This window comes from Triticum aestivum, chromosome 7A (assembly GCF_018294505.1).
Source record: "Triticum aestivum cultivar Chinese Spring chromosome 7A, IWGSC CS RefSeq v2.1, whole genome shotgun sequence".
Lineage (NCBI taxonomy): Eukaryota > Viridiplantae > Streptophyta > Magnoliopsida > Poales > Poaceae > Triticum > Triticum aestivum.
The window spans coordinates 482,367,686-482,392,862 of NC_057812.1; the positions used below are offsets into that span (position 1 = coordinate 482,367,686).

The 25,177-nt window shown below is 46.8% G+C and overlaps 1 protein-coding gene across 1 annotated transcript; it reads right to left on the reverse strand.

Annotated features, from left to right (window-relative positions):
• Positions 1-275: 275 nt before the first annotated feature.
• Positions 276-1,865, reverse strand: LOC123151266 (pre-mRNA cleavage factor Im 25 kDa subunit 1). The gene is made up of 6 exons (XM_044571005.1): positions 1,568-1,865; positions 1,349-1,488; positions 1,189-1,262; positions 965-1,051; positions 754-864; positions 276-668 (listed from the first exon to the last, which is right to left on the reverse strand). Exons 1-6 carry the CDS (start codon positions 1,720-1,722, stop codon positions 597-599), a joined length of 639 nt encoding a protein of 212 aa, XP_044426940.1. The 5' UTR covers positions 1,723-1,865; the 3' UTR covers positions 276-596.
• Positions 1,866-25,177: the final 23,312 nt, after the last annotated feature.

The following is a 25,177-nucleotide window of genomic DNA, read 5'->3' on the forward strand; positions in this document are numbered from 1 at the left end:
CTCTTTTCGTGATGCCATGCCACAAAATCCTCCACTGCCCGGGAGGTGATTCTTATATTGCAAATCTCCTCTGCGTCAAATGGGATTTGGTTAATCAAGGTTGTATCCCACTCTTTTGCGCCCGGGAGCATGAGTTGACTGACCCATCTTAGTCTTGATCTTCGAATGAAAGCGGCAGTCCGAAGGCCCTCCTTCCCGGGTATCCATGAGCGAGTTGATGTTGTTCACAAACTGGTTCGCAGGACAAGCAAACTGATAGGACGATTTTTCATGCCTTAGCGAACTAGCTCCAACTTTTTTTATTAATTACGGTACTTATTAAGAAAGTATAAAACCAGGCAACCACAGGCGAACCATTACAAGATAGTACGAAAATAACACCTAGACTAAATCAACCTTTTCCGCAATAACGCCTTAAGAAGGTATGAATGTCCTTGTGCCACCATCGCCACGTCCGAACGGAGACGGGCTGAACTAGCTGCAGCTGGCGAGTACAAACATAGTCTTATCTGACAGTCCGTGTACTGTACATTGTTCTATGGCTAACAAAAAATGCAGCCCCTTGTTACAAAAATAACCCGACACAAAGCACCTTCTCAGTCCCTTACAACGTTGAAGGAGAACTTGGAGAGCAGATTCGGAATTCCAGAAATGATTGGGCCATACACCTGTATAAATTACAACTTTTGATCACCTATAAAGACGAAAGAACATCTCCGTTTGGTTTGACGACTGACGAAGCATCCAACAAACCTGATAATTGTCGTGGATCTGGGACAGAGGCACGGCTAGGAGCTTCAGGTTCCTCGGCACGATGAACTGGCGAGCCATGGGCAGCCTAACCAAGAACAGCTTTACGCATTCCTTTACAGATACAAGATTCACTTGCCACGGTTAGATTTACAGTCATGGACGAGAACCAGAGGATTGATCATAGACAAGATACTCTGTCGGAACTGCTTGCCTTGGGTGCACGAGTGCTTGGAGGCGGATATGGAAACGGCCTGGCCTCGAATTCGGATCTCCACCACATGCCAATGCACTCCCCGATCTATAAGGAGCAAATGATGATGATAGTTATTTCTACGCACCATGCTCAGCCTCTACCGTCTAGTCCGTGCAAAGACTGCAAAGTCGTTGAAAACAAAAAGAACACTGCCCATTCGTCAAATAATTCGTAGCGGTTACCTGCCAGTGGTGGTCGCCGTTTGGATCCGCAGACGCTAGCTTGCTGGAAAGCTTGCGTTTAAGGCCTTGGACATCTGAAGCACGGTTAAATAACTTGTCGGGCCATCTTGATTCGGTGGGCAAGAATTGAGGCATGTTTGAGTGACCTCGATGTACGTACCTTGCTCGGCAGGCCTGAGGCGGCCGCCCGGGAGCAGGAAGGAGGAGTTCCTGACCTGCAGGAGCAGCACGTGCGGGTGACCCGACAGCTCGACCAGCAGGACGCCATGGACGCAGGTCCGGAGCCCGTGAGCCGCGAAGCTGCAGTAAAACAGAACGGAGCAAGGTAAGGCGAGACGCCACGGTGACGGTGCGTCGTGGCTAGTTACTACGTACTCACTTGGCCTTGAGGCGGAGGGCGCGGTCGGCGGCAGTCTCGCCGGCGCCTGTCCGGGCGTCCCTGGCGCCGAAGTAGTAGCGGCACAGCGGGTAAATCTCCAGCTCCGGCTGCTCCGGCGATCTCTCTGCTTCCACCGGCGCCATCTCCAGCCCCATGTCCACTCGCTCTCGCTCGCCAACGCAATGAAGCAAGCGCGGCCGCCTACACGCCGGTGCAGTGCCTGTATTTTGGGTTTGGTGCTCTCTTCTGGGTTCTGGCCGGTCGGGGGAAGAAGGAAGGCGAGGGGAAGTAGAGCAAGGTCGGGAGACTCGGGAACGTGGCGAGGGAGAATGGGTCCTGGCCACGTGGCGCGGCCACACTTTGTCGGCACGTCTCCGTCTCGGTTGCACCGTGACGGCTCAACCGAGCTTCTACGTGTGTAGGCGTGGCACTTCCTTAACGGTCGAGGTGGTCGGTCCAATTGGGAGATCCATGGTGTTTTTTTCTCTCCTGCGAATTGGTGTTTTTCTTTTGCCTGGCTAGGCAACAAAGCAAAGGTCCAATGCGTTCCACTCAAGAGAAAAAAAAAACAAGGTCAAATACGTTTGGTCGAATCCCTGTTCGAGGAAGGGAAACGTTTGCGTCCTCGCAAAAAAAGGAAAATATTTGTGTTCGGTGCGCCGGCCGAACTTCTCGCACGCCATGCTGGCCCAACGCGCAAGACGAACATACGCAATGGCCTTGAGGGTTCGGCTCCTTCCCTACGCGGCTTCATCCCATACATCAGGCGTATTTTCTTTGTTGTGATTGGGCCACCACGAGCTCCGTCGCCCGCGGCCAGGCCCTTCCTCGCCGGCGGCCGGGACTCTCATGGCGGTGACCACGCGCTGCACCATGACGGCCGGGATGTGCCTGACAATGGTGACCGAAGATGGCCACGGGGTGTGCAAACTTACTGGAAGAATGCTGAAACCAGCAAGGAGATGACATGGCTGCTTGGCGCCATGACTAGATCCATACGTGTATACAAGTGTTGCAATCGTCACCTAGAACAGCTTCAATAGCTATTGAAAAAAAGTTTCAACCATAGATACAGAAAAGCTTCAATGACACTGCACAACAAGGGGAAGCTCCAACCGTAGTTGGATTTTGCTACTACGGGCGATTTTTTTTGCCACATCCATCAAGGCGGAGCTGCGACCTTGTGACGACGGCAACGACGATTTGCTGCAATCATAGTAGGTTTTTGCTACATCCATCAAGGCGGAGCTGCAAACCTCGCGACGACGATTTTTGCTGCAACCGTAGTTGAATTATGCTACTACCGATGAAATTTTTTGCTACATCCATTCAAACGGTGTTGATTGACCGGCGGCCGTCGTCGACACAATTCCCTGGAACGAGCATCGACAGCGAGGGGCGGCGGCAGAGCTACAACCGGGAGCAACAACCATCGTCGTCAAGAGTTGCAACCACAGGTGGAGCTATTGCATGGGTCAAGGCGACGACGAGGACGACCGGAAGGGTGAGGACCGGCAACAAGGACGCCCGACGAGGAAGGCTGGTGTAACACCCCAAGTATCATGCTATAGTAATCCCCCCTAATAATGCCTTGTCATCATGCTTTCATAAGACAAAATGCCACTTGTCCAAAAATCAAGTCCAATTCAATTCAAATTGCACGCCAATTATTTGCATCTTCAAATGAGTCAGAAAAATAGTTCACACTATGGCAAATATTCTCTAAGTATTTGTCATGATGAAACCTACCTATGTTGGATTCCAAAAATGCTCCTGGAAATTATTTGAGTGGTCCAACAACAATTAAATTGGCCTTTTCAATTTCTAAAAGTTCTTAAACTTTTTCAAATGCTCAAAACAATTTTGTGCAACTTCACAATATTGCAAAGTATTTATTGTGGCATGTGGCACATTTTACAAAAGTCATATGGTGCTCGGAATAATTGCAAAACAGTAAGCTATCCTTTTAATAAAAAATATAAAAAAAGAAAAAAAAGAAAAGAAGAGGAACCCCTCCTCTCTGCCTGGGCCTTAGCCGCTTGGCAGGCCCAGTCGGCCAGCCGGCCAGCCCACCTACCTCAACCGACCGGCCCAACCCCCCCGGGTCGTCTCCCTCCTTCCCTGTTCGACCAACCGAGGGAAGGGGCTCCAGCTCATTGCCATCCGACCACCTCGCCGTCCCGTGCCGCTATAGGCCCTGGAGGGGATAAGGACGCCGACGTCGCACCCCCTCGATCCCCTCTCCCACATCCTCTTGCCTCCCCACTTGCCCGCTCTCTCCCTCCTCTGGCTCGCTCCATCTTCCCCACAACGGCCGAGCGCCATCGTTGCCGTCTCCGTGTCGATTCCGCGGCCACCGCCTCCCGTTCGCCTCGCCGACGTGCTCGAACGCCTCCCCGACGTCGACTCCGTCGACTATGCCAAACGGAACGAGCCGGGAAGCCGCTACGCCGCAATGCCTCGTCTTCTTCTTCCTTGGCTCCAACGCACTCCGCGACGGTTCCGGGGCCAGCGAGCCTTCCCCGAGCTGCCTTTTGCACACCTACAGGCTCCCGATGAGCCACGCGTCCCCTCCCCCTTTTTCTCCTCTGCTCTCGTTGCCAATCGCCACCCGAGTCGCCGCCGGACGTCGCCACTGTCGACGCGCCACCGACATCGCCCGCACAGCTGGCCCGTCCAGCTCCTCTGTGCCCTTAGCCTCCTGCCACGGTTGCCGCCTGTGAATTGCTGCTGCACCGCCTCATCCGTCCCGCCCTGCCGCCACTCGCTGCCCTGCTCCATGTCGCCGCTGCACGCCCAGCCGTGCGGCCTCATGCCCGTGGCCGCCCCCACTCGCTCACCGCTCCTGCCTCGCCTCGTGCTCGCCCGCGGCATGCTACCGCCGCCCATTGCTCTTGCTGCTGCCGCTGTCGTGTTCGCCCCCGCTGCAACCTGCAGGCCCGCGTGGCCCACGGCTGCCTGCTGCGGCACCACAACGCCCAGCACGCCCTCCGGCGCCATCCTTGCTCGTTGCTGACTTTCTGCAGCTCCGCTGCTGATGCCGTGCGCCGGCCTCGCCTTTCCCCCCGCAGCCTCACCCGCGCTCGCGCATCACCGCTCCCAGCGCCCGTCTCCCTGCCGTCGTCCGCTCGCCGCCCCCCGCACGCGCCCACAACCTTCCTAGCACGGCCCGCGCCCGCACCCGCCTTCCCTGGCTCGTAGCGGCCTTCATCTCCACGCGCTCGCCGACGGCCACCGCTCCTCACGCCGCCCTGGCCTCCCGTCCGCCCCTGCTCGCCGCCTGCGTCGTCTCCGGCCGCCCCCGGCCGGCCACCATCACGGGCCGATGCGGCTCGTCGCCCTCGACCGAACGCACCCCCTGAGGCGTCAAATGGACACCGGGGGACAAATCCCGATGGCTGCCCGAGCCCTCCGCCGCGAGCCAGGCTCGCTGGAGCCTTCTCTGGCGCCCTGCCGACGTGACCGACCAGGGCCACCCCCTTAGGTCACTGCCCAGTGGCCCCAGGGGCCCGACTGGCCTTGTTGACCCGGTCAACGGCCGACTAGGCATTACACAGTCACTGCCTGTGGGCCCTGCGTGGGCCCTGTTGACCAGCCAACTGGTCTGTTGACCGCTGACGCGGGGCTGACGCCAGGATGATGCCATAATTCATTTTCTGACGAATTTAGTAATTAAAACAAATTCAGAATATTGCTAAACCTTTGAAAAATCGTAGAAAATAATCCATAACTCGGATGAAAAAGTTTTTTACATGAAAGTTGCTTAGAACGACGAGACGGATCGGAATACGCTCTCTGTTTGTCTGTCACATGCACCTAGCATAGCAAACATCAAATGTTCCCCTCCGGTTCGCCTGTCCGAAAATGCCTAACTCCGGGAAAACTTTTCGGATGTTATCCCCCTTCGCCGGTATCGCATAGTACTGCGTTAGAACACCCCTAGCACCGCCTTTTGTCTTGCCATGCATGTGTTTGCTCTGTATTTACTGTTTCTTTCCCCTCTTCTCTCCGGTAGACCCCGAGACCCCTGCTGATGCCCCTGTGATCGACTACGTCGACGATGACACTTCTTCCTTTCAGCAGAGCTTCCAGGCAAGCAAACCCTCCTTGAGCATTCCGATATCGCCCATTTCTTCCCTCGCATGCTTGCATTAGAACTGCTACTGCTTTCTGTATGATCCTGCTCTGATGCATAGCCTGTTTATGTTACCTGCTTTCATACCTTACCTGCTTATCCTAAACTGCTTAGTATAGGTTGGTTAGAGATCCATCAGTGACCCCACCTTGTCCCAGTTGCCTCGCTTTATGTTTGATGACGCGATCAACGTGATCGATGTCCAGGCCCCGACACCGCACATCACCCCCCTTAGTTGTACGACTCTGCAGAGTTACCATCTAGTGCCGATGGTGGAACCTCTTACATCACTCCTGATGAGATCTATGTAGTGTAGCTATACGGTCGTGGTCATCGAGGGTGATTTCCTCCTTAACCACTTCTGATACGGCTCACCTTGATGATTACATCGAGTGGAATTCACCGGGGGTGATTCCTCAGGTTTTCCCCTTCGTGTTAGACACACAGTTACTATGGTTACTATGACTTTACACTGAACCATGCTACTAAAGACGGGTCGGCCCTGAGGGGTACACGCGCGAGCTTATTAGCGAGTGATGTGGAGTCAGGTTGACCTGGAAGGTGCCCACGAGATACTTACGAGGCGTGGCCGGGCATTCTTAGCCCTTGCCGCAAGTACTCAAGACGGGGTGACGAGGTCACATCTTTCGTGAGTCTCTGCTCGTGACCGCACTGCCAACGCACTAACGGTTTGGATATTTGATCCGAGGGGCCTCTGGCCTGATAGAACTAACCATCACGTGGGCATTGTATGGGCGTTCTGCGTCGTATGCTTCAGCCGAAGCTTAATAGACGTCATGCGATTGAGCGTCACGTGCCGGGTTGGACTGGTAAGCTCCTGCCTTTTTAAGGAGGTAGCTAGGTCTGCTCACCGGCCGCCCACGCAATGTGCAGGAGTTCCCGGTGCGATGGCCCAAGACCTCTGGGGGCATAGGTTAGTCCGGCGTGCTGGACCTCTCTATTAAGCCTAGGTCGGGTTGTGGCGTATTGTTTGGCCGAGGTCGGGCATGACCCAGGAAAGTGTGTCCGGTCGGAGTTAATCGAGCGTGGTGGGTAAGTTGGTGCACCCCTGCAGGGAAGAAAACATCTATCGATAGCATGTCCTACGGTAACGGACACTTGGAGTTGTATCCCGATCAATACAACTAGAATTGGATACTTGAGATGAGAAATGGTTATGAGAAATGGATAGTATGGCTCTGGGATTGCTTTCTTGCAGGGAGTCAAGAAAGGATCTCTGGCCGAGGTTGATAACACTACTACTACTTTACATTATATTGATATGTACTCTTCTATATGCTACAAGATGCTTGAAGATGCTAGTCTTCGATAGGCTAGGCTTTTCCATTCTCTTCTAGCATTCTGTAGTTTAGTCCACATATACAGCCCATTTACTTTGATACAGATGCATACTTAGTTTAGATCTGATGTAAGTCTTGTGAGTACTTTGGAGGAGTACTCACGGTTGCTTTGCTACCTCTTTTTCCCCATACCCGATTGTTGCGACCAGATGACGGATCCCAGGAGCCAGGTGACACCATTTATGACTACTACTACCCCGAGGGTGCCTACTACTACGTGACGGCCGCTGACGACCTGGAGTAGTTAGGAGGCTCCTAGGCAGGAGGCCATGCCTTTTCGATCAATGTTGTTTTTGTGCTAGCCTTCTTAAGGCAAAACTTGTTTAACTTATGTCTGTACTCAGATATTGTTGCTTCCACTGACTCTTGTGTATTCGAGCTTATGTATTCGAGCCCTCGAGGCCCCTGGCTTGTAATATAAAGCTTGTACTATTTTAATTTGTGTCTAGAGTTGTGTTGTGATATCTTCCCATGAGTCCTTGATCTTGATCGTACACATTTGCGTGTATGATTAGTGTACGGTTGAATCGGGGGCATCACAAGTTGGTATCAGAGCTGACTGCCTGTAGGTAGCCCCTTTCCAAACTCCTTGGCCGAAGTTGAGTCCAGTCATTGCAAAACTTTTAACTAACATGGCCGTGCGGCTTACGGGCCCACGTCGCCATATGGGTGGTATTAGGATCTTTTATTCCTCGTCTATACTATGGGACTCTGATCTCTCTTCTATTCGGGTTAAATGAATTTTGCTAAAACTAACTTTAGGATCTCGTGATCACTTTCACCCGGAGAGCACCTTATTACCGATGATCGTCTGCTGCACCAGAAGATTCTGAGGTTACTCTACGATGTTCTCCCTAGACACTCGTACCCACCGCCTTTGCAAATTCCCTACCACTGTTATATCCCTATTGATAACTGCTTACACCTGCCATTCTTACATTCAATCCCATTGATCTTGTATTACAAGATGCCCTAAACTGCTCTTCGTTGTTCCAAGAATCCCCTGAGCTTACTGCCTTGCAGTTCCTTGTCACCTGAATACCCCTACGGATAACTTTGTGCATCTATCGAGTATCCGCTCATCCTCAGTTGATTCATGTACTTCACAAAAGTCTTCGTAATACCATTCGTTCTTGTGAAAATCCTCAACAGCCTTTTGTTCTTGAATTTCTTGCTTGCTTGCATTATGGTTAATACCATAAGTCTAGTAATCTTATTGTAATCCTTTGTCTTTATCATTTTGAGTTCGTTGATACAATATGTTGCGAATGCTCGCAATCCTCAATCAGATCCTAGAATTCATCCTTCCGGCTCAGTCGTCATTTTAACATGTGCTGAATCTCGATCAATCAAATCGCCATCGATTGTACCCCTAAGGCTATTCTACCTACCCATCCCTAATCAGAGCATTGCTTCTGATCCCTTGTCTTGGAATTCATAATTCCTTTGCAATTGATCTTTGAGTTAGGCAGTTGTTTCTATAATCTGATCTCCTTGCATTCTTCCTTCCTTTGGTTGAATATTGATGCTCACATCATATCCCTTGTGGACCACCGGACCCCTTTTTCGGATTTTATCCGACAACGTCCTTCATATTCAATAAGCTTGTGAGCCCTTCCTCGGATACATAATGCTTTTGGTAAATTGTATCCTCCGCTTTCTCAAGCATGCTCTACTACCGAGCTTGTGTTATTTATTCTCAAAATTTATGATATATGTTCCTAAGATGCCCCGATGGGTTGAACCTATGCCTTCCCTAATCTGTGTGAACTCGAAAGTTATGCGGGTTATACTCTACTGGCTTTTCATGAGATAAAATTTCAATACTACAGCTTCATCAAGAGCGAGAAGTAAAATGAAAGGTTATGCATTGTAGAAGTGGGAGTCGACCCTGAACCTTGTGTTCATGCCCACGGACACGGTGTGGGACTTATCATGAAAGCTTCTTGCAAGGATATTTAATCATTTGAATATTCTTCCAGTATCGTAAATTGGATCCCTTGCAGTTATGGTCCTGACCATATTTCCTCCTTGATCCCATTTTCTGGGAAAGTTACAATTACTCATCCTCTTCAAATCATTCCCCCGTCCAACCTCTACTCCGATTTACCTTCTGGCAATACACCTCGTACTTGATACTGGGAAGCTTTATACCCCATCACATCATTCCTAGCCTGACCGGCTATATTTTTATCATGTCAACTTTTTAACTATGCTACCTGGTCCTTATGCCCGGAGCAACTTCCGACGATGAGCTAAGCTTACGTCGATCTTCCTCATCTTATCATTTCACCTCGAACAACAAGCTTGACTTTGAGCTTGTGTCGAATCCATGGTTCGCATAGCCTTTCACTTCTTCCTTCCTTTTCTGCTTGGTGACATCTTCATGAAATCTCTCGACAAATGTGTAGTGATCATCATTAACATTCTGAGCTTTTCCAGGATATCAATCGAATTCATGGTGAGAAATACAATCCTCCCCCTCGATGATTTATGTTATCATCACAACATTCTTGCCTTCCCCAACACAAACTTGTTCATTTAATTTTGGAAATACATCCTTTTTGGCATGTCGATGGATTGTGGCTGAGCCCGTCGGCCACACCCTCATCTTTTCCCTACTAAAATTATATGACTTATTTTCTAAGTTGTTTCCGATGGATTCCAAAGTCTGACCTTTGCTTGAAACCATGTCAATGCTATCTCGAAGCATGTCTGTGGTAATCCGATCTCCAATAAGAACATTTGAAGCACGATACTAAATTTTCTTTATCAATTATCCAAACACCGTTGTATGGGTAATGTCATGAAATTTCTTTCCCTTTACCTAATTGGTTATCTACTTACTATCCTGTCATGGATATCATCCTCTGCTTGTCCTTGGGAAGGATATACTCCTGATAATTGTGTTTAAACACATTTTCCTTTCCATTGTTCTGATTAATATACTAATCATATTTTCCTTTCCATTCTTTTGTTTAACCTTTCCGGTAAACTAACTTATCTCAGTAGAGATAATTTCCTGCTTAGGTAAGCACCTCAATGTACAACTCTGTCAGTAAAGACCCTATTACTATGATTGATGACATTCCGGTAGACACCGATGGACGAGAACTTTGCGTAACGGCCCGCCTCGTCCAACGAGTAGGAAAATGGTTCTCTTCGTCCCTCGCCCTTGGTACCGACGTTGTTGCCGACATAACTGACAGGCTACCCTCTGACATGCCTTGCTATCATGACCGTGCAAGATGTCATCGCTCCTTCTATTTTGACCCACACGGTGGGCCCATAACCCATAGTTCCACAGGATTGGAACCTGACTCTGCTGTATATCCTTTATTTCGAAGTATCATTTGCTCTTGGCTTTGTGTGTTGTCATGAGCCACCGTCCGAGAGATGATCTATTCCCGATGCCCCGAACCCCCTTCTCACACTCTGTTCAGGTATCAATCATTTGTCCATTCGCTTGAAACTTCCTATTGTACCTTCATATTTTGCTCTCGTTGTTGTCTTAAGTTTCAACTCGAGAGATGCCTCTATGCCACGTTCACTGCCATAGTCCCCGTGTACCTATCTTGTGTTGAGCTCCATCCTTCCCGAGTCTTTTTCCTTACTATACCTCTGAAATCTCGAGACGAGATTTCTTGTAGTGGAGGAGATTTGTAACACCCCCAGTAACATGCTACAGTAATCTCCCCTAATAATGCCTTGTCATCATGCTTTCCTAAGCCAAAATGCCACTTTTCCAAAAATCAAGTCCAATTCAATTCAAATTGCAAGCCAATTATTTGCATCTTCAAATGAGCCAGAAAAATAGTTCACACTATGGCAAATATTCTCTAAGTATTTGTCATGATGAAACCTACCTCTGTTGGATTCCAAAAATGCTCCTGGAAATTATTTGAGTGGTCCAACAACAATTAAATTGGCTTTTTCAATTTCTAAAAGTTCTTAAACTTTTCCAAATGCTCAAAACAATTTTGTGCAACTTCACTATATTGCAAAGTATTTATTGTGGCATGTGGCATATTTTACAAGAGTCATATGTTGCTCGAAATAATTGCAAAATAGTAGGCTATCCTTTTAATAAAAAATAATAAAAGAATTAAAAAAGAAAAGAAGAGGAACCCCCCCTCTCTGCCTGGGCCTTAGCCGCTTGGCAGGCCCAGTCGGCCAGCCGGCCGGCCCACCTACCTCAACCGACCGGCCCAACCCCCCTGGGTCGTCTCCCTCGTTCCCTGTTCGACCGACCGAGGGGAGGGGCTCCAGCTCGTCGCCGTCCGACCACCTCGCTGTCCCGCGCCGCTACAGGCCCCGGAGGCGATAAGGACGCCGACGCCGCGCCCCCTTGATCCCCTCTCCCACTTCCTCCTGCCTCCCCACTTGCCCGCTCTCTCCCTCGTCTAGCTCGCTCCATCTTCCCCATAACGGCCGAGCACCATCGTCGCCGTCTCCGCGTTGATTCCGCGGCCACCGCCTCCCGTTCGCCTTGCCGACGTGCTCAAACGCCTCCCCGACGTCGACTCCATCGACTACGCCGAACGGAACGAGCAAGGAAGCTGCTACGCTGCCATGCCTTGTCTTCTTCTTCCTTGGCTCCAACGCACTCCGTGACGGTTCTGGCGCTAGCGAGCCTTCCCCGAGCTGCCTTTTGCACACCTACAGGCTCCCAGTGAGCTGCGCGTCCCCCCTTTTCTCCTCTGCTCTTGTTGCCAATCGCCACCCGTAGTCGCCTCCGGACGTCGCCACTGTTGACGCGCCCCCGACATCGCCTGCACATCCGGCTCGCCCCGCTCCTCTGTGCCCTTAGCCTCCCGTCGCGGCCGCCGCCTGTGAATTGTTGCTGCATGGCCTCGTCTGTCCCGCCCCACCGACACTCGTTGCCCTGCTCCGTGTCGCCGCTGCACGCCCAGCCGCGCGGCCTCACGCCCGCGGCGGCCCTGATACGTCCATTTTGCATCATGCTTTTATATCGATATTTATTGCATTATGGGCTGCTATTACACATTATTTCACAATACTTATGCCTATTCTCTCTTATTTTACAAGGTTTACATAAAGAGGGAGAATGTCAGCAGCTAGGATTCTGGGCTGGAAAAGGAGAAAATATTAGAGATATATTCTGCACAGCTCCAAAAGTCCTGAAACTTCACGGAAGTGAATTTCAGAATATATAAAAAATACCGAGCGCAAGAAGTTCACCAGGGGGGCCACACCCTGCCCACGAGGGTGGGGGCGCGTCCCCTACCTCGTGGGCCCCCTGGTGGCCCTCCAATGGCCATCTTCTGCTATATGAAGTCTTTCAGCGAGGAAAAAATCATAAGCCATCTTATCGGACGAAACTCCGCCGCCACGAGGCGGAACCTTGGCGGAACCAATCTAGGGCTGTGGTGGAGCTGTTCTGCCGGGGAAACTTCCCTCCGAGAGGGGGAAATCATCGCCATCGTCATCACCAACGATCCTCTCATCGGGAGAGGGCAATCTCCACCAACATCTTCACCAGCACCATCTCCTCTCAAAACCCTAGTTCATCTCTTGTATCCAATTCTTGTCTCCAAGTCCGGGATTGGTACCTATGGGTTGCTAGTAGTGTTAATTACTCCTTGTAGTTGATGCTAGTTGGTTTATTTGGTGGAAGATCATATGTTCAAATCCTATATGCATATTAATACCCCTCTGATTATGAACATGAATATGCTTTGTGAGTAGTTACGTTTGTTCCTGAGGACATGGGAGAAGTCTTGCTATTAGTAGTCATGTGAATTTGGTCTTCGTTCGATATTTTGATGAGATGTATGTTGTCATCCCTCTAGTGGTGTCATGTGAACGTCGACTACATGAAACTTCACCATTGTTTGGTCCTAGAGGAAGGCATTGGGGAGTAATAAATAGATGATGGGTTGCTAGAGTGACAGAAGCTTAAACCCTAGTTTATGCGTTGTTTCGTAAGGGGCTAATTTGGATCCATATGTTTCATGCTATGGTTAGGTTTACCTTAATACTTTTGTTGTAGTTGCGGATACTTGCAATAGAGGTTAATCATAAGTGGGATGCTTGTCCAAGTAAGGACGGTACCCAAGCACCGGTCCACCCACATATCAGATTATCAAAGTACCGAACACGAATCATACGAACATGATGAAAACTAGCTTGACGATATTCCCATGTGTCCTCGGGAGTGCTTTTCTCTATATAAGAGTTTGTCCAGGCTTGTCCTTTGCTACAAAAAGGATTGGGCCACCTTGCTGCACTTTATTTACTTTTGTTACTTGTTGCTCATTACAAATTATCTTATCACAAATCTATTTGTTACCACTTATTTCAGTACTTGCAGAGAATACCTTGCTGGAAACCGCTTATCATTTCCTTCTGCTCCTCGTTGGGTTCGACACTCTCACTTATCAAAAGGACTATGATAGATCCCCTATACTTGTGGGTCATCAAGACTATTTTCTGGCGTCGTTGCCGGGCAGTGAAGCGCCTTTGGTAGGTGGAATTTGGTAAGGACAATTTTATGTAGTGTGCTGAAATTTACTGTCACTTGTTACTATGGAAATTAATCCTCTGAGGGGCTTGTTCGGGGTATCTTCACCCCGACTAGTAGAGCAAAGAGTTTCTCCTCAACCTACTGAACCTACTGAAAATGAAAATGAAAATGTCTGCTTTGAAATTCCTTCGGGTATGATAGAAAAACTGCTAGGTAATCCTTTTGCAGGAGACGGAACAAAGCATCCTGATGAGCACCTCATATATGTTGATGAAGTTTGTGGATTATTTAAGCTTGCAGGTGTACCCAGAGATGTTGTTAAGAAGAAGGTCTTCCCTTTATCTTTGAAGGGAGATGCATCGACATGGTATAGGCTATGTGATGATATGGAGTCATGGAACTACAGACGATTGAAATTGGAATTTCATCAGAAGTTTTATCCTATGCATCTTGTTCATCGTGATCGCATTATATATATAATTTTTGGCCTCACGAAGGAGAAAGCATCGCTCAAGCTTGGGGGAGGCTTAAATCAATGTTATATTCATGCCCCAATCATGAGCTCTCAAGAAAGATGATTATTCAAAATTTATATGCCCGGCTTTCTGATAACAATCGCACCATGCTCGATACTTCTTGTGCTGGCTCTTTTATGATGAAGACTATTGAATTCAAATGGGATTTATTGGAAAGAATTAAACACAACTCTGAATATTGGGACCTCGACGAAGGTAAGGAGTCAGGTATGACACCTAAGTTTGATTGTGTTAAATCCTTTAGGGATACCGATGTTTTTTGTAAATTTAGCACTAAATATGGACTTGACTCTGAAATAGTAGCTTCTTTTTGTGAATCTTTTGCCACTTATGTTGATCTCCCCAAGGAGAAGTGGTTTAAATATCATCCTCCCATAGAAGTAAAAGTAGCTGCACCTATTAAAGTTGAAGAAAAGACTATCACTTATAATGATCCTATTGTTCCTACTTCTTATGTTGAGAAACCACCTTTCCCTGTTAGGATAAAGGATCATGCTAAAGCTTCGACTGTGGTTCGTAAAAGCAATATTAAAACATATACACCTCATGAGCAAGTTAAAGTTGAACCTAATATTGCTATTGTTAAAGATATCTTGGCTGATAATATTGATGGGCATGTTATTTATTTCTGTGATGAAACTGCTAGAATTGCTAAACCTTGTGCTAAAGATAAACCTAGACCGGTGGTAGGCATGCCTATTATTTCTGTTAAAATAGGAGATCTTTGTTATCATGGCTTATGTGATGATATGGGTGCCAGTGCTAGTGCAATAACTATTGGCCTATATAGAGAAATTATGCATGATATTGCACCTGTTGAGTTGGAAGATATTGATGTCACAATTAAACTTGCCAATAGAGATACTATTTCACCAATGGGAATTGTTAGAGATGATGAAGTCTTGTGTGGGAAAACTAAATATCCTGCTGATTTTCTTATTCTTGGTTCCCCACAAGATAGCTTTTGTCCCATTATATTTGGTAGACCCTTCTTAAACACTGTTAATGCTAAGATAGATTGCAAAAAGGATGTTGTTACTATCAGTTTAGATGATATGTCTCATGAATTTAATTTCTCTAAATTTAGTAGACAACACTATGAAGAATAATTGCCTAGTAAGGATGAAATTATTGGTCTTGCTTCTATTCCCGTGCCTCCTAGTGATCCTTTACAACAATACTTGCTAGGCCATGAAAATGATATGTTTATGAATGAAAGAAGGGAAATAGATGAAGTATTCTTTAAACAGGAACCTATTCCGAAACACAATTTACCTGTTGAAATCCTAGGGGATCCTCCTCCACCCAAGGGTGATCCCGTGTTTGAGCTTAAACCGTTGCCTGATATACTCTTAAATATGCTTATCTTGATGATAAAAAGATATATCATGTTATTATTAGTGCTAACCTTTAAGAGCATGAGGAAGAGAGATTATTGAAAACTCTGAAGAAGCACCGTGCTGCTATTGGGTATACTCTTGATGATCTTAAGGGCATTAGTCCCACTCTATGTCAACATAAAATAAATTTGGAAGAAGATGCTAAACCAGTTCGTGATCATCAACGACGGCTGAATCCTAAAATGAAAGAAGTGGTAAGAAAGGAAATACTAAAGCTCCTTGAGGCAGGTATAATCTATCCCGTTGCTGATAGTCAGTGGGTAAGTCATGTCCATTGTGTCCCTAAGAAGGGAGGTATTACTGTCGTTCCTAATGATGAAGATGAATTGATTCCTCAAAGAATTATTACAGGTTATAGGATGGTAATTGATTTCCGCAAATTAAATAAAGCTACTAAAAAATATCATTACCCCTTACCTTTTATCAATCAAATGCTAGAAAGATTATCCAAACATACACATTTTTGCTTTCTAGATGGTTATTCTGGTTTCTCTCAAATACCTGTGTCAGCCAAGGATCAATCAAAGACTACTTTTACTTGTCCTTTTGGTACTTTTGCTTATAGACGTATGCCTTTTGGTTTATGTAATGCACCTGCTACCTTTCAAAGATGCATGATGGCTATATTCTCTGACTTTTGTGAAAAGATTTGTGAGGTTTTCATGGACGATTTCTCCGTCTATGGATCTTCTTTTGATGATTGCTTGAGCAACCTTGATCGAGTTTTGCAGAGATGTGAAGAAACTAATCTTGTCTTGAATTGGGAAAAGTGCCACTTTATGGTTAATGAAGGCTTTGTCTTGGGGCATAAAGTTTCTGAAAGAGGTATTGAGGTTGATAAAGACAAGGTTGATGCTATTGAAAAGATGCCATGTCCCAAGGACATCAAAGGTATAAGAAGTTTCCTTGGTCACTCCGGTTTTTATAGGAGGTTCATTAAGGACTTCTCAAAAATTTCTCGGCCTCTGACTAATTTATTACAAAAAGATATACCATTTGTCTTTGATGATGATTGTGTAGAAGCATTTGAAATACTTAAGAAAGCATTGATCTCTGCACCTATTGTTCAGCCACCTGATTGGAATTTACCTTTTGAAATTATGTGTGATGCTAGTGATTATGCTGTAGGTGTTGTTCTTGGACAAAGAGTTGATAAGAAATTAAATGTTATTCAATATTCTAGTAAAACCCTAGACAATGCTCAAAGAAATTATGCTACTACTGAAAAAGAATTCTTAGCAGTTGTATTTGCTTGTGATAAGTTCAGATCTTATATTGTTGATTCTAAAGTAACTATTCACACTGATCATGCTGCTATTAAATATCTTATGGAAAAGAAAGATGCTAAACCTAGACTTATTAGATGGGTTCTCTTGCTAAAAGAATTTGACTTACATATGTTGATAGAAAGGGAGCTGAGAACCCCGTTGCAGACAACTTGTCTAGGTTAGAAAATGTTCTTGATGACCCACTACCTATTGATGATAGCTTTCCTGATGAGCAATTAAATGTCATAAATGCTTCTCATACTGCTCCATGGTATGATAATTATGCTAATTATATTGTTTCTAAATTTATACCACCTAGTTTCACATACCAGCAAAAGAAAAAGTTCTTCTATGATTTGAGGCATTACTTTTGTGATGACCCACATCTTTATAAAGGAGTAGATGGTGTTATTAGATGTTGTGTACCTGAGCATGAACAGGAACATATCCTACGCAAGTGTCACTCTGAGGCTTACGGAGGACACCATGCTGGAGATAGAACTGCACATAAGGTATTGCAATCTGGTTTTTATTGGCCTACTCTCTTCAAAGATGCCCGTAAGTTTGTCTTATCTTGTGATGAATGTCAAAGAATTGGTAATATTAGTAGACATCAAGAAATGCCTATGAACTATTCACTCGTTATTGAACCATTTGATGTTTGGGGCTTTGATTATATGGGACCTTTTCCTTCCTCTAATGGGTATACACATATTTTAGTTGCTGTCGATTACGTTACTAAGTGGGTAGAAGCTATCCAACAAGTAGTGCTGATCATAACACTTCTTTTAAAATGCTTAAAGAAGTTATTTTCCCGAGGTTTGGAGTCCCTAGATATTTAATGACTGATGGTGGTTCACATTTTATTCATGGTGCTTTCCATAAAATGCTTGCTAAGTATGATGTTAATCATAGAATTGAATCTCCTTATCACCCTCAGTCTAGTGGTCAAGTAGAATTAAGTAATAGAGAGCTCAAATTAATTTTGCAAAAGACTGTTAATAGATCTAGAAAGAATTGGTCCAAGAAACTTGATGATGCATTATGGGCATATAGAACTGCATATAAAAATCCTATGGGTATGTCTCCGTATAAAATGGTTTATGGAAAAGCATGTCACTTACCTCTCGAACTAGAACACAAGGCATATTGGACTATTAAAGAGCTCAATTATTATTTTAAACTTGCCGGTGAGAAGAGGTTATTTGATATTAGCTCACTCGATGAATGGAGAACCCAAGCCTACGAAAATGCTAAGTTGTTTAAAGAAAAAGTTAAAAAATGGCATGACAAAAGAATACAAAAGCGTGAGTTTAATGTTGGTGATTATGTATTGCTATACAACTCTCATTTAAGATTTTTTGCAGGAAAACTTATATCTAAATGGGAAGGTCCTTACGTTATCGAGGAGGTCTATCGTTCCGGTGCCATAAAAATCAACAATTTCGAAGGCACAAATCCGAAGGTGGTGAACGGTCAAAGAATCAAACATTATATCTCAGGTAATCCTATAGATGTTGAAACCAATGTTATTGAAACCGTAACCCTGGAGGAATACATAAGGGACACTTTCCGGAACGTTTCAGACTCCGAAAAGGAATAGGTATGTGGTACGGTAAGTAAACCGACTCCAAAACAATTTTTAAGGCAATATTTCTCCGTTTCGGAATATTTAGAAAAATAGAAAAATAAGTAGCAGTCCGGGAAGGACACGAGGCCTCCACGAGGGTGGAGGGCGCACCCTACCCCCTGGGCGCGCCCCCCTACATCGTGGGCACTTCGTGCACTTTCCGGACTCCGTTTTCTTACATGACACGTATTTTGATCGGTAAAAATTCATTATATAATTTCCCGGAGGTTTTGACCTCCGTATCACGCAAATATCTCTTGTCTTTGTTTCGAGCTGTTTTCAGTCAGGGTTGTCAAAGCCAGGCACTATGTCGTCTCCCTCCTCCTCCAACCATGAGGGCAACGATGCTTGGCTAATGAAGATAGAGCTGAAGAGAGAAGAACTCAAGGAGATCAACAAGGAGGAAGGGATCAAGAAGGCCATGGAGGACCAAGTTCTGGCAACAGAAGACATCCTTCAACTTGATCACAATCTTCTTACCCCAACTGAGATCGAAGCTTTCAAGATGATTGAGTTAGCTTGTATAAAATAAGTATCTCACACATGAAAATATTTTGTTGAAGGAGCATATCATTGCACTCAAAGGCATTATCCGCAAGTTAGAAGACCTCCTAGGCTCGATGTTTTACTATCCATCATCAACAACTCCACCTTCTTCACCAACAAAGAAGAACTGAGCATCGGGTATGGGCACTCCCCTTGGCAACTGCCAAGCTTGGGGGAGTGCCCCGGTATCGTATCACCATCACATTTATCTTTACTGTTTTTCTTAGTTCGATCCTTTTGGTAATATCTTGATCTAGTAGAATAAAAGCTTTTAATATGATCTAGTTGTGAGTTTTGCTTTATGATTCCTCTATGTAACCGAGTCCGTGAGCTATATAATAAAGATTAGTGTTGAGTCAAGGGCTTGATTATTTTTCCATGATCCTAAGTGAATAAAAGAAAAGAGAAAGAAATAAAAAGAAACAACGAGATCATATGGATCTCATGGAGAGTAATGAGCTCACATAGAAAAATATTATGAATAAAAGTTGTTGAGAGTTGACAGACATAGTTTTGGTCATCGTTGCAATTAATAGGAAGTAATAAAGAAAGAGAGGTCTTCACATATAGATATACTATCTTGGACATCTTTTATGATTATGAGCACTCATTAAAATATGCCATGCTAAAGAGTTGACATTGGACAACGAAGACAACGTAATGGGTTATGTTTTCTCACATCTGAGATAAATTATATTGTCATGGATTATCCAACATGGCTGAGCTTGCCTATCCCCCTTATGATAGCCAAATTCATCGCACCAAGTAGAGATACTACTTGTGCTTCCAAATACCCTTAAACCAATTTTGCCATGAGAGTCCACCATACCTACCTATGGATTGAGTAAGATCCTCCAAGTAAGTTGTCATCAGTGCAAGCAATAAAAAATGCTCTCTAAATATGTATGACTTATTAGTGTGGGAGAAAATAAACTTTATACGATCGTGTGATATGTAAGAAATAAAAGCAACTGATTGCATAGTAAAGGTCCATATCACAAGTGGCAATATAAAGTGACATTCTTTCGCACTAAGATTTTGTGCATCCAACCATAAAAGCGCATGACAACCTCTGCTTCCCTCTGCGAAGGGCCTATCTTTTACTTTTGTCTCCTACCTTGCATAATAGTCATGGTGATCTTCACCCTTCCTTTTTACATTTTATCCTTTGGCAAGCACAGTATGTTGGAAAGATCCTGGTATATATGGCTAATTGGATGTGAGTTTTCATGAACTATTATTGTTGACATTACCCTTGAGGTAAAACGTTGGGAGGCAAAACTATAAGCCCCTATCTTTCTTTGTGTCTGATTAAAACTCCATACCCATAAGTATTGCGTGAGTGTCAGCAATTGTGAAAGACTACATGATAGTTGAGTATGTGGACTTGCTGAAAAGCTCTTATATGTTGACTCTTTCCTATGTTATGATAAATTGCAATTGCTCCAATGACTGAGATTATAGTTTGTTAGTTGTCAATGAAGTTTATGATTCATACTTGAAATTGTGATTGAATTATTACTCTAGCATAAGAAATTATATGACAAGAATTATATAAGTTGATGATTCTAAGAATGATCATGATGCCCTCATGTCCATATTTTATTTTTATCAACACCCCTATCTCTAAACATGTGGACATATTTTTCGATTTCGGCTTTCGCTTGAGGACAAGCGAGGTCTAAGCTTGGGGGAGTTGATACGTCCATTTTGCATCATGCTTTTATATCGATATTTATTGCATTATGGGCTGCTATTACACATCATGTCACAATACTTATGCATATTCTCTTTTATTTTACAAGGTTTACATAAAGAGGGAGAATGCTGGCAGCTGAGATTCTGGGCTAGAAAAGGAGCAAATATTAGAGACCTATTCTGCACAGCTCCAAAAGTCTTGAAACTTCACGGAAGTCAATTTCAGAATATATAAAAAATATTGAGTGCAAGAAGTTCACCAGGGGGGCCACACCCTGCCCACGTGTAACACCCACTGTCGGTGTCAAAATCGGCAGATCTCGGGTAGGGGGTCCCGAACTATGTGTCTAAGGCGGATGGTAATAGGAGGCAGGGGACATGATGTTTTACCCAGGTTCGGGCCCTCTTGATGGAGGTAAAACCCTACGTCCTGCTTGATTATTCTTGATAATATGAGTAGTACAAGAGTTGATCTACCACGAGATCGGAGAGGCTAAACCCTAGAAGCTAGCCTACGGCATGATTGTATGTTGTCCTACGGACTAAAACCCTCCGGTTTATATAGACACCGGAGAAGGCTAGGGTTACACAAGGTCGGTTACAAAGGAGGAGATATACATATCCATATTGCCTAGCTTGCCTTCCACGCCAAGTAGAGTCCCATCCGGACACGGGACGAAGTCTTCAATCTTGTATCTTCATAGTCCAATAGTCCGGCCAAAGGATATAGTCCGTCTGTCCGGAGACCCCTAATCCACGACTCCCTCAGTAGCCCCTGAACCAGGCTTCAATGACGACGAGTCTAGCGCGCAGTGTTGTCTTCGGCATTGCAAGGCGGGTTCCTCCTCCGAATACACCACAGAAGAATTTGAATACAAGGATAGTGTCCGACCCTGCAAAATAAGTTCCACATACCACCGTAGAGAGAATAATATTACCACAAATCTAATCTGCTGACACGTTTTGGCAGCATGACATCACGCCACGGCTCGGTAATTATTTGAACCATTTTTCTTTAACCAGCCCCGCACATAACACGAGGCGGTTTCTTGACACGTCTTGTCAAAGCAGAGATCATGTTCCCCTTATTATGGGATTCTCATCAATACGGACGTGGGTAACCCAACCGCGCCATCAATTACGGCGCTTGGGGGATAAGCGAGTTTTATCAGGCTAGTGGGGTGCATAGTTTAGTCCGCCCTTATAAAGGGATAAGATCTCACCTTTTTCTACCCACGCCTTCTTCCTCCTTGCTCATCCATTCTCGCGCACTCGAGCTCCAGCGCCCAAGTACGCATCCTTCTCCTCAACTCTCTCCAAACATGTCCGGAGTGGGAGGCAAGTGGATGGCCTCCTCCATCACGGAGGGACACATCAAAAAGCTACGTGGAGCCGGATACTTAGCCGCGGATATCGTGCACCGGCTGCCAGCCGCGGGGCAGATCGTTCCTACCCCGGAACCTCACGAAAGGGTGGTTTTCCTCCCCCATTTCATTCGCGGATTGGGGTTTCCCCTCCATCCATTCGTCCGCGGCCTCATGTTCTATTACGGGCTGGACTTTCATGATCTGGCCCCGAATTTCATCCTCAACATCTCGTCTTTCATCGTCATGTGCGAGGCTTTCCTCCGCATCCGGCCCCACTTCGGCCTATGGCTGAAGACCTTTAATATCAAGCCGAAGGTTGTAGGCGGCCAACAAGCGGAATGCGGTGGAGCCATGGTGGGCAAAATGCCCAATGTTACATGGCTCGAGGGCTCCTTCGTCGAGACCATAAAGGGGTGGCAATCGGGGTGGTTCTACATCACCGAGCCGCGCGACACCAACTAGGTGGCGGCCCCCGAGTTTCGATCTGGAATCCCCACGCGGCTCACTTCCTGGAAGGAGAAGGGCTTGTCTTGGGGTTCATCGGTGGAGCTGGATGGACTCCAGAAGTGTATCTGGAACATGACAAGCAAAAAACTTAATCTTGTCAACATAGTCCAGGTCATACTCTTCCGCCGGATCCTCCCGTGTCAACAACGGGCTTTTAACTTGTGGGAGTTCGACCCGGCCCAGCACCAGACTCTACGCGAGCTCTTCGACATGATGCATAAGGACGTCTAGAAGGTGCTGTTCAAGGGCGCCGAGGTCCCTACTTCTCTTACCGAGGACCCCGGGCTAAGCATGAAGCGCCCTGCGAATCCGGTAAGTTTTGTACATCTGGTAGGGTGTTTATTTCCCATAGCTTAACCATGTGCGGGGTCTGAGCTCTCATGCCTTTGACAGGACTGGGTGGAGGCATCAGAGCAGATTAACTGTCCAGCCCCACTGCCCAAAGACCCTGCGGACGCTCTCCTAACGGAGACATGGACTCCGGCTCCTTACGAGGTGCCGGAGAAGACCAAGAAGAAGGTCAAGGGAACCTGAAAGAGTTCCCGGCGCCAGGTGGTATCGGACTCATCGTCTGATAACTCCGAGACACACTCCTCCCGTGAAGACGAGGAGAAGGAAGATGAAGATTCTCCCCCTCCAGTGGGGGGAGACAAGAAAAGGAAGGCCGCCCCAACCGGGGGGGCCGAAGGGTCCAAGAAGGGAAGGACTCTTCTTCCGGACTATTCTAGCACTGCCGTCGATGGCGAAGACGAGTGGCTGCTCAAGGCCAAGCCCCTGGCGAAGTCGTAAGTATTCGGATACCAGAGTAACTCATAGCATACTTTTATTGCATTGCTTCTCCTAACGTCGAATATGATTATGCAGTCCGCCCCAAGCCCGTATCGACGTATCATCGTCGGACGGATCCTTGGACTCGTCGGACATGGATAGTGATACACTTCCAACCGCCACCTCTCCTTGCCCTACGGACAATGCCGAGGTACTGTCTCAAGGGGCACTGATCCGGGGGGAGACAGTCCCGGAGGTGCCTCAGAGCGACCTTTCGGACTCCAGGGGCAAAGGGAGCAAGGCTCCCAGGGGCTCCAAGTTCGGCCCGCAGCCGGACACCGCGCCGGAACCTCCAGTGGTTTCGGACTCGGGCAGGCGGCCCCCTTCCAAGAGGGGCAAGCCGTCCGTGCCAGTGACCTCTATCCATCTAGAGGCACCGGACGAATTGTTGGGAGCGCTTAGCGGTGCTTCCATCGACGAAGAGCACCGCACTATTATGAGTGCGGTGATCAAGAAGGTTCAGTCCACCAAGAGCGGACTGGCTGAAGCCTGTACCAGGCTTCTAACAGGCTTTGAGGTAAGTATTTAAAATATAGGAAAATATTATCGCATAGACAGTAGCCCCTGATGCTCTGTTTGGTGTTCACAAAGAAAAGCCGAATAGAGGATCAAATAATATCTGCAGGAGTCTAATATAAGTATGTCTGTATGCGTATGCAGGCTTCGCTACTGACCTCTGCTGCACTGACTGCGGAGGTCGCCGCACTGAAGCAGGACCTCGAGCGGTCCGAGAAGGAGCTCGGCCTTGCCAAGAGGCATCTTGAGGAGAACAAAGGTAAGTAATACCTTGTCTATATAAAAAAGAAAATGTGGTTGCGAACTGACAGGATCATCATGAATGTGCCAAGGGCCACGACCGAAGTGGCGACCTTGAAGCAAGAGTTGTCCGAGGCCGAAAACAAAGCGGCCAAGGAGCGCACCGAGCGAGAAAAACAAGAGGCACGGGTGGGCGAGGTGCAGCAAGAGCTCCAGGATCTCGTGAAGAAGCACGAGGCTTTGGAGCTTGACACGAAGACGCGAGAGTCCGAGCTTGCCGCGGCCCTCGAGAGCACAAAGCATGCCAAGGCTGAAGCCCAAAAGGCCCTCCAGGAAATTGAGGCGATGAGGAAGATAGCGGTGGGTAAGGCATTCAATATGCAAAGCAAGCATGTGAAAGTAAATTACTTGTTACTTACCCGAGTCCGGAGCTCTCCAGGAGCATTCGCAGATTTGCCCCACAGCATGTCGGATGCCTCGAAGTATTACCAGGCTGAGGAGGGAAGCTCGATGTAGAAGTTGTTCTGGTCACAGTATACTAGGACCGAACACCCGATGCCTATGAGCGACCAGCTGAAGCAACTGGTCGAGCTGCACAAGGCGGCCGAACAGGCCATGAAGGGCTTTATAGTCCGGATGTGGCCTGGCGACTCCCTTCCCAACAGCTACTTTGGCCTGGTGAGGCGGCTTGTGGATGCCTGCCCACGGCTGGAAGTCATCAAGCGGTCCGTCTGTATCAAAGGTGCCCGCCGGGCTTTTGCCCGTGCAAAGGTGCACTGGGCCAAGATGGACGCCAAGAAGCTGGTGAAGGAGGGGCCGCCGCAGGGCAAGGAGCATCGCCACCCTGAGATGTATTATGAGGGTGTCCTCAAGGGTGCTCGTCTTGTGGCGGACGAGTGTGCGAAGGATGTAATTTTTGAATGAACTTGTTCGTGTGATCCTTGTATTATGAAAACTTGTTCATATGCGCTATGCAACGCTTGTTTGAATTTAAAATATTACCTTTTGTGCGACTGCTTATCAAATCTGAGAGATGGCCAGTCGTTGGCTTCTGCCCCCATGCCACGAGTGCTGGGATGTTCGGGATAAAC

What these genes read in the sequence shown, in the direction of transcription:
- LOC123151266 (XM_044571005.1), bottom strand. Translation starts at nt 1,722, where the DNA reads ATGGGGCTGGAGATGGCGCCGGTGGAAGCAGAGAGATCGCCGGAGCAG. An exon ending in ACGGCGACCACCACTGGCAG is followed by an intron (nt 1,052 to 1,188) that starts GTAACCGCTACG and finishes TGCTCCTTATAG; the next exon opens with ATCGGGGAGTGCATTGGCAT. An exon ending in CAAGCACTCGTGCACCCAAG is followed by an intron (nt 865 to 964) that starts GCAAGCAGTTCC and finishes GTATCTGTAAAG; the next exon opens with GAATGCGTAAAGCTGTTCTT.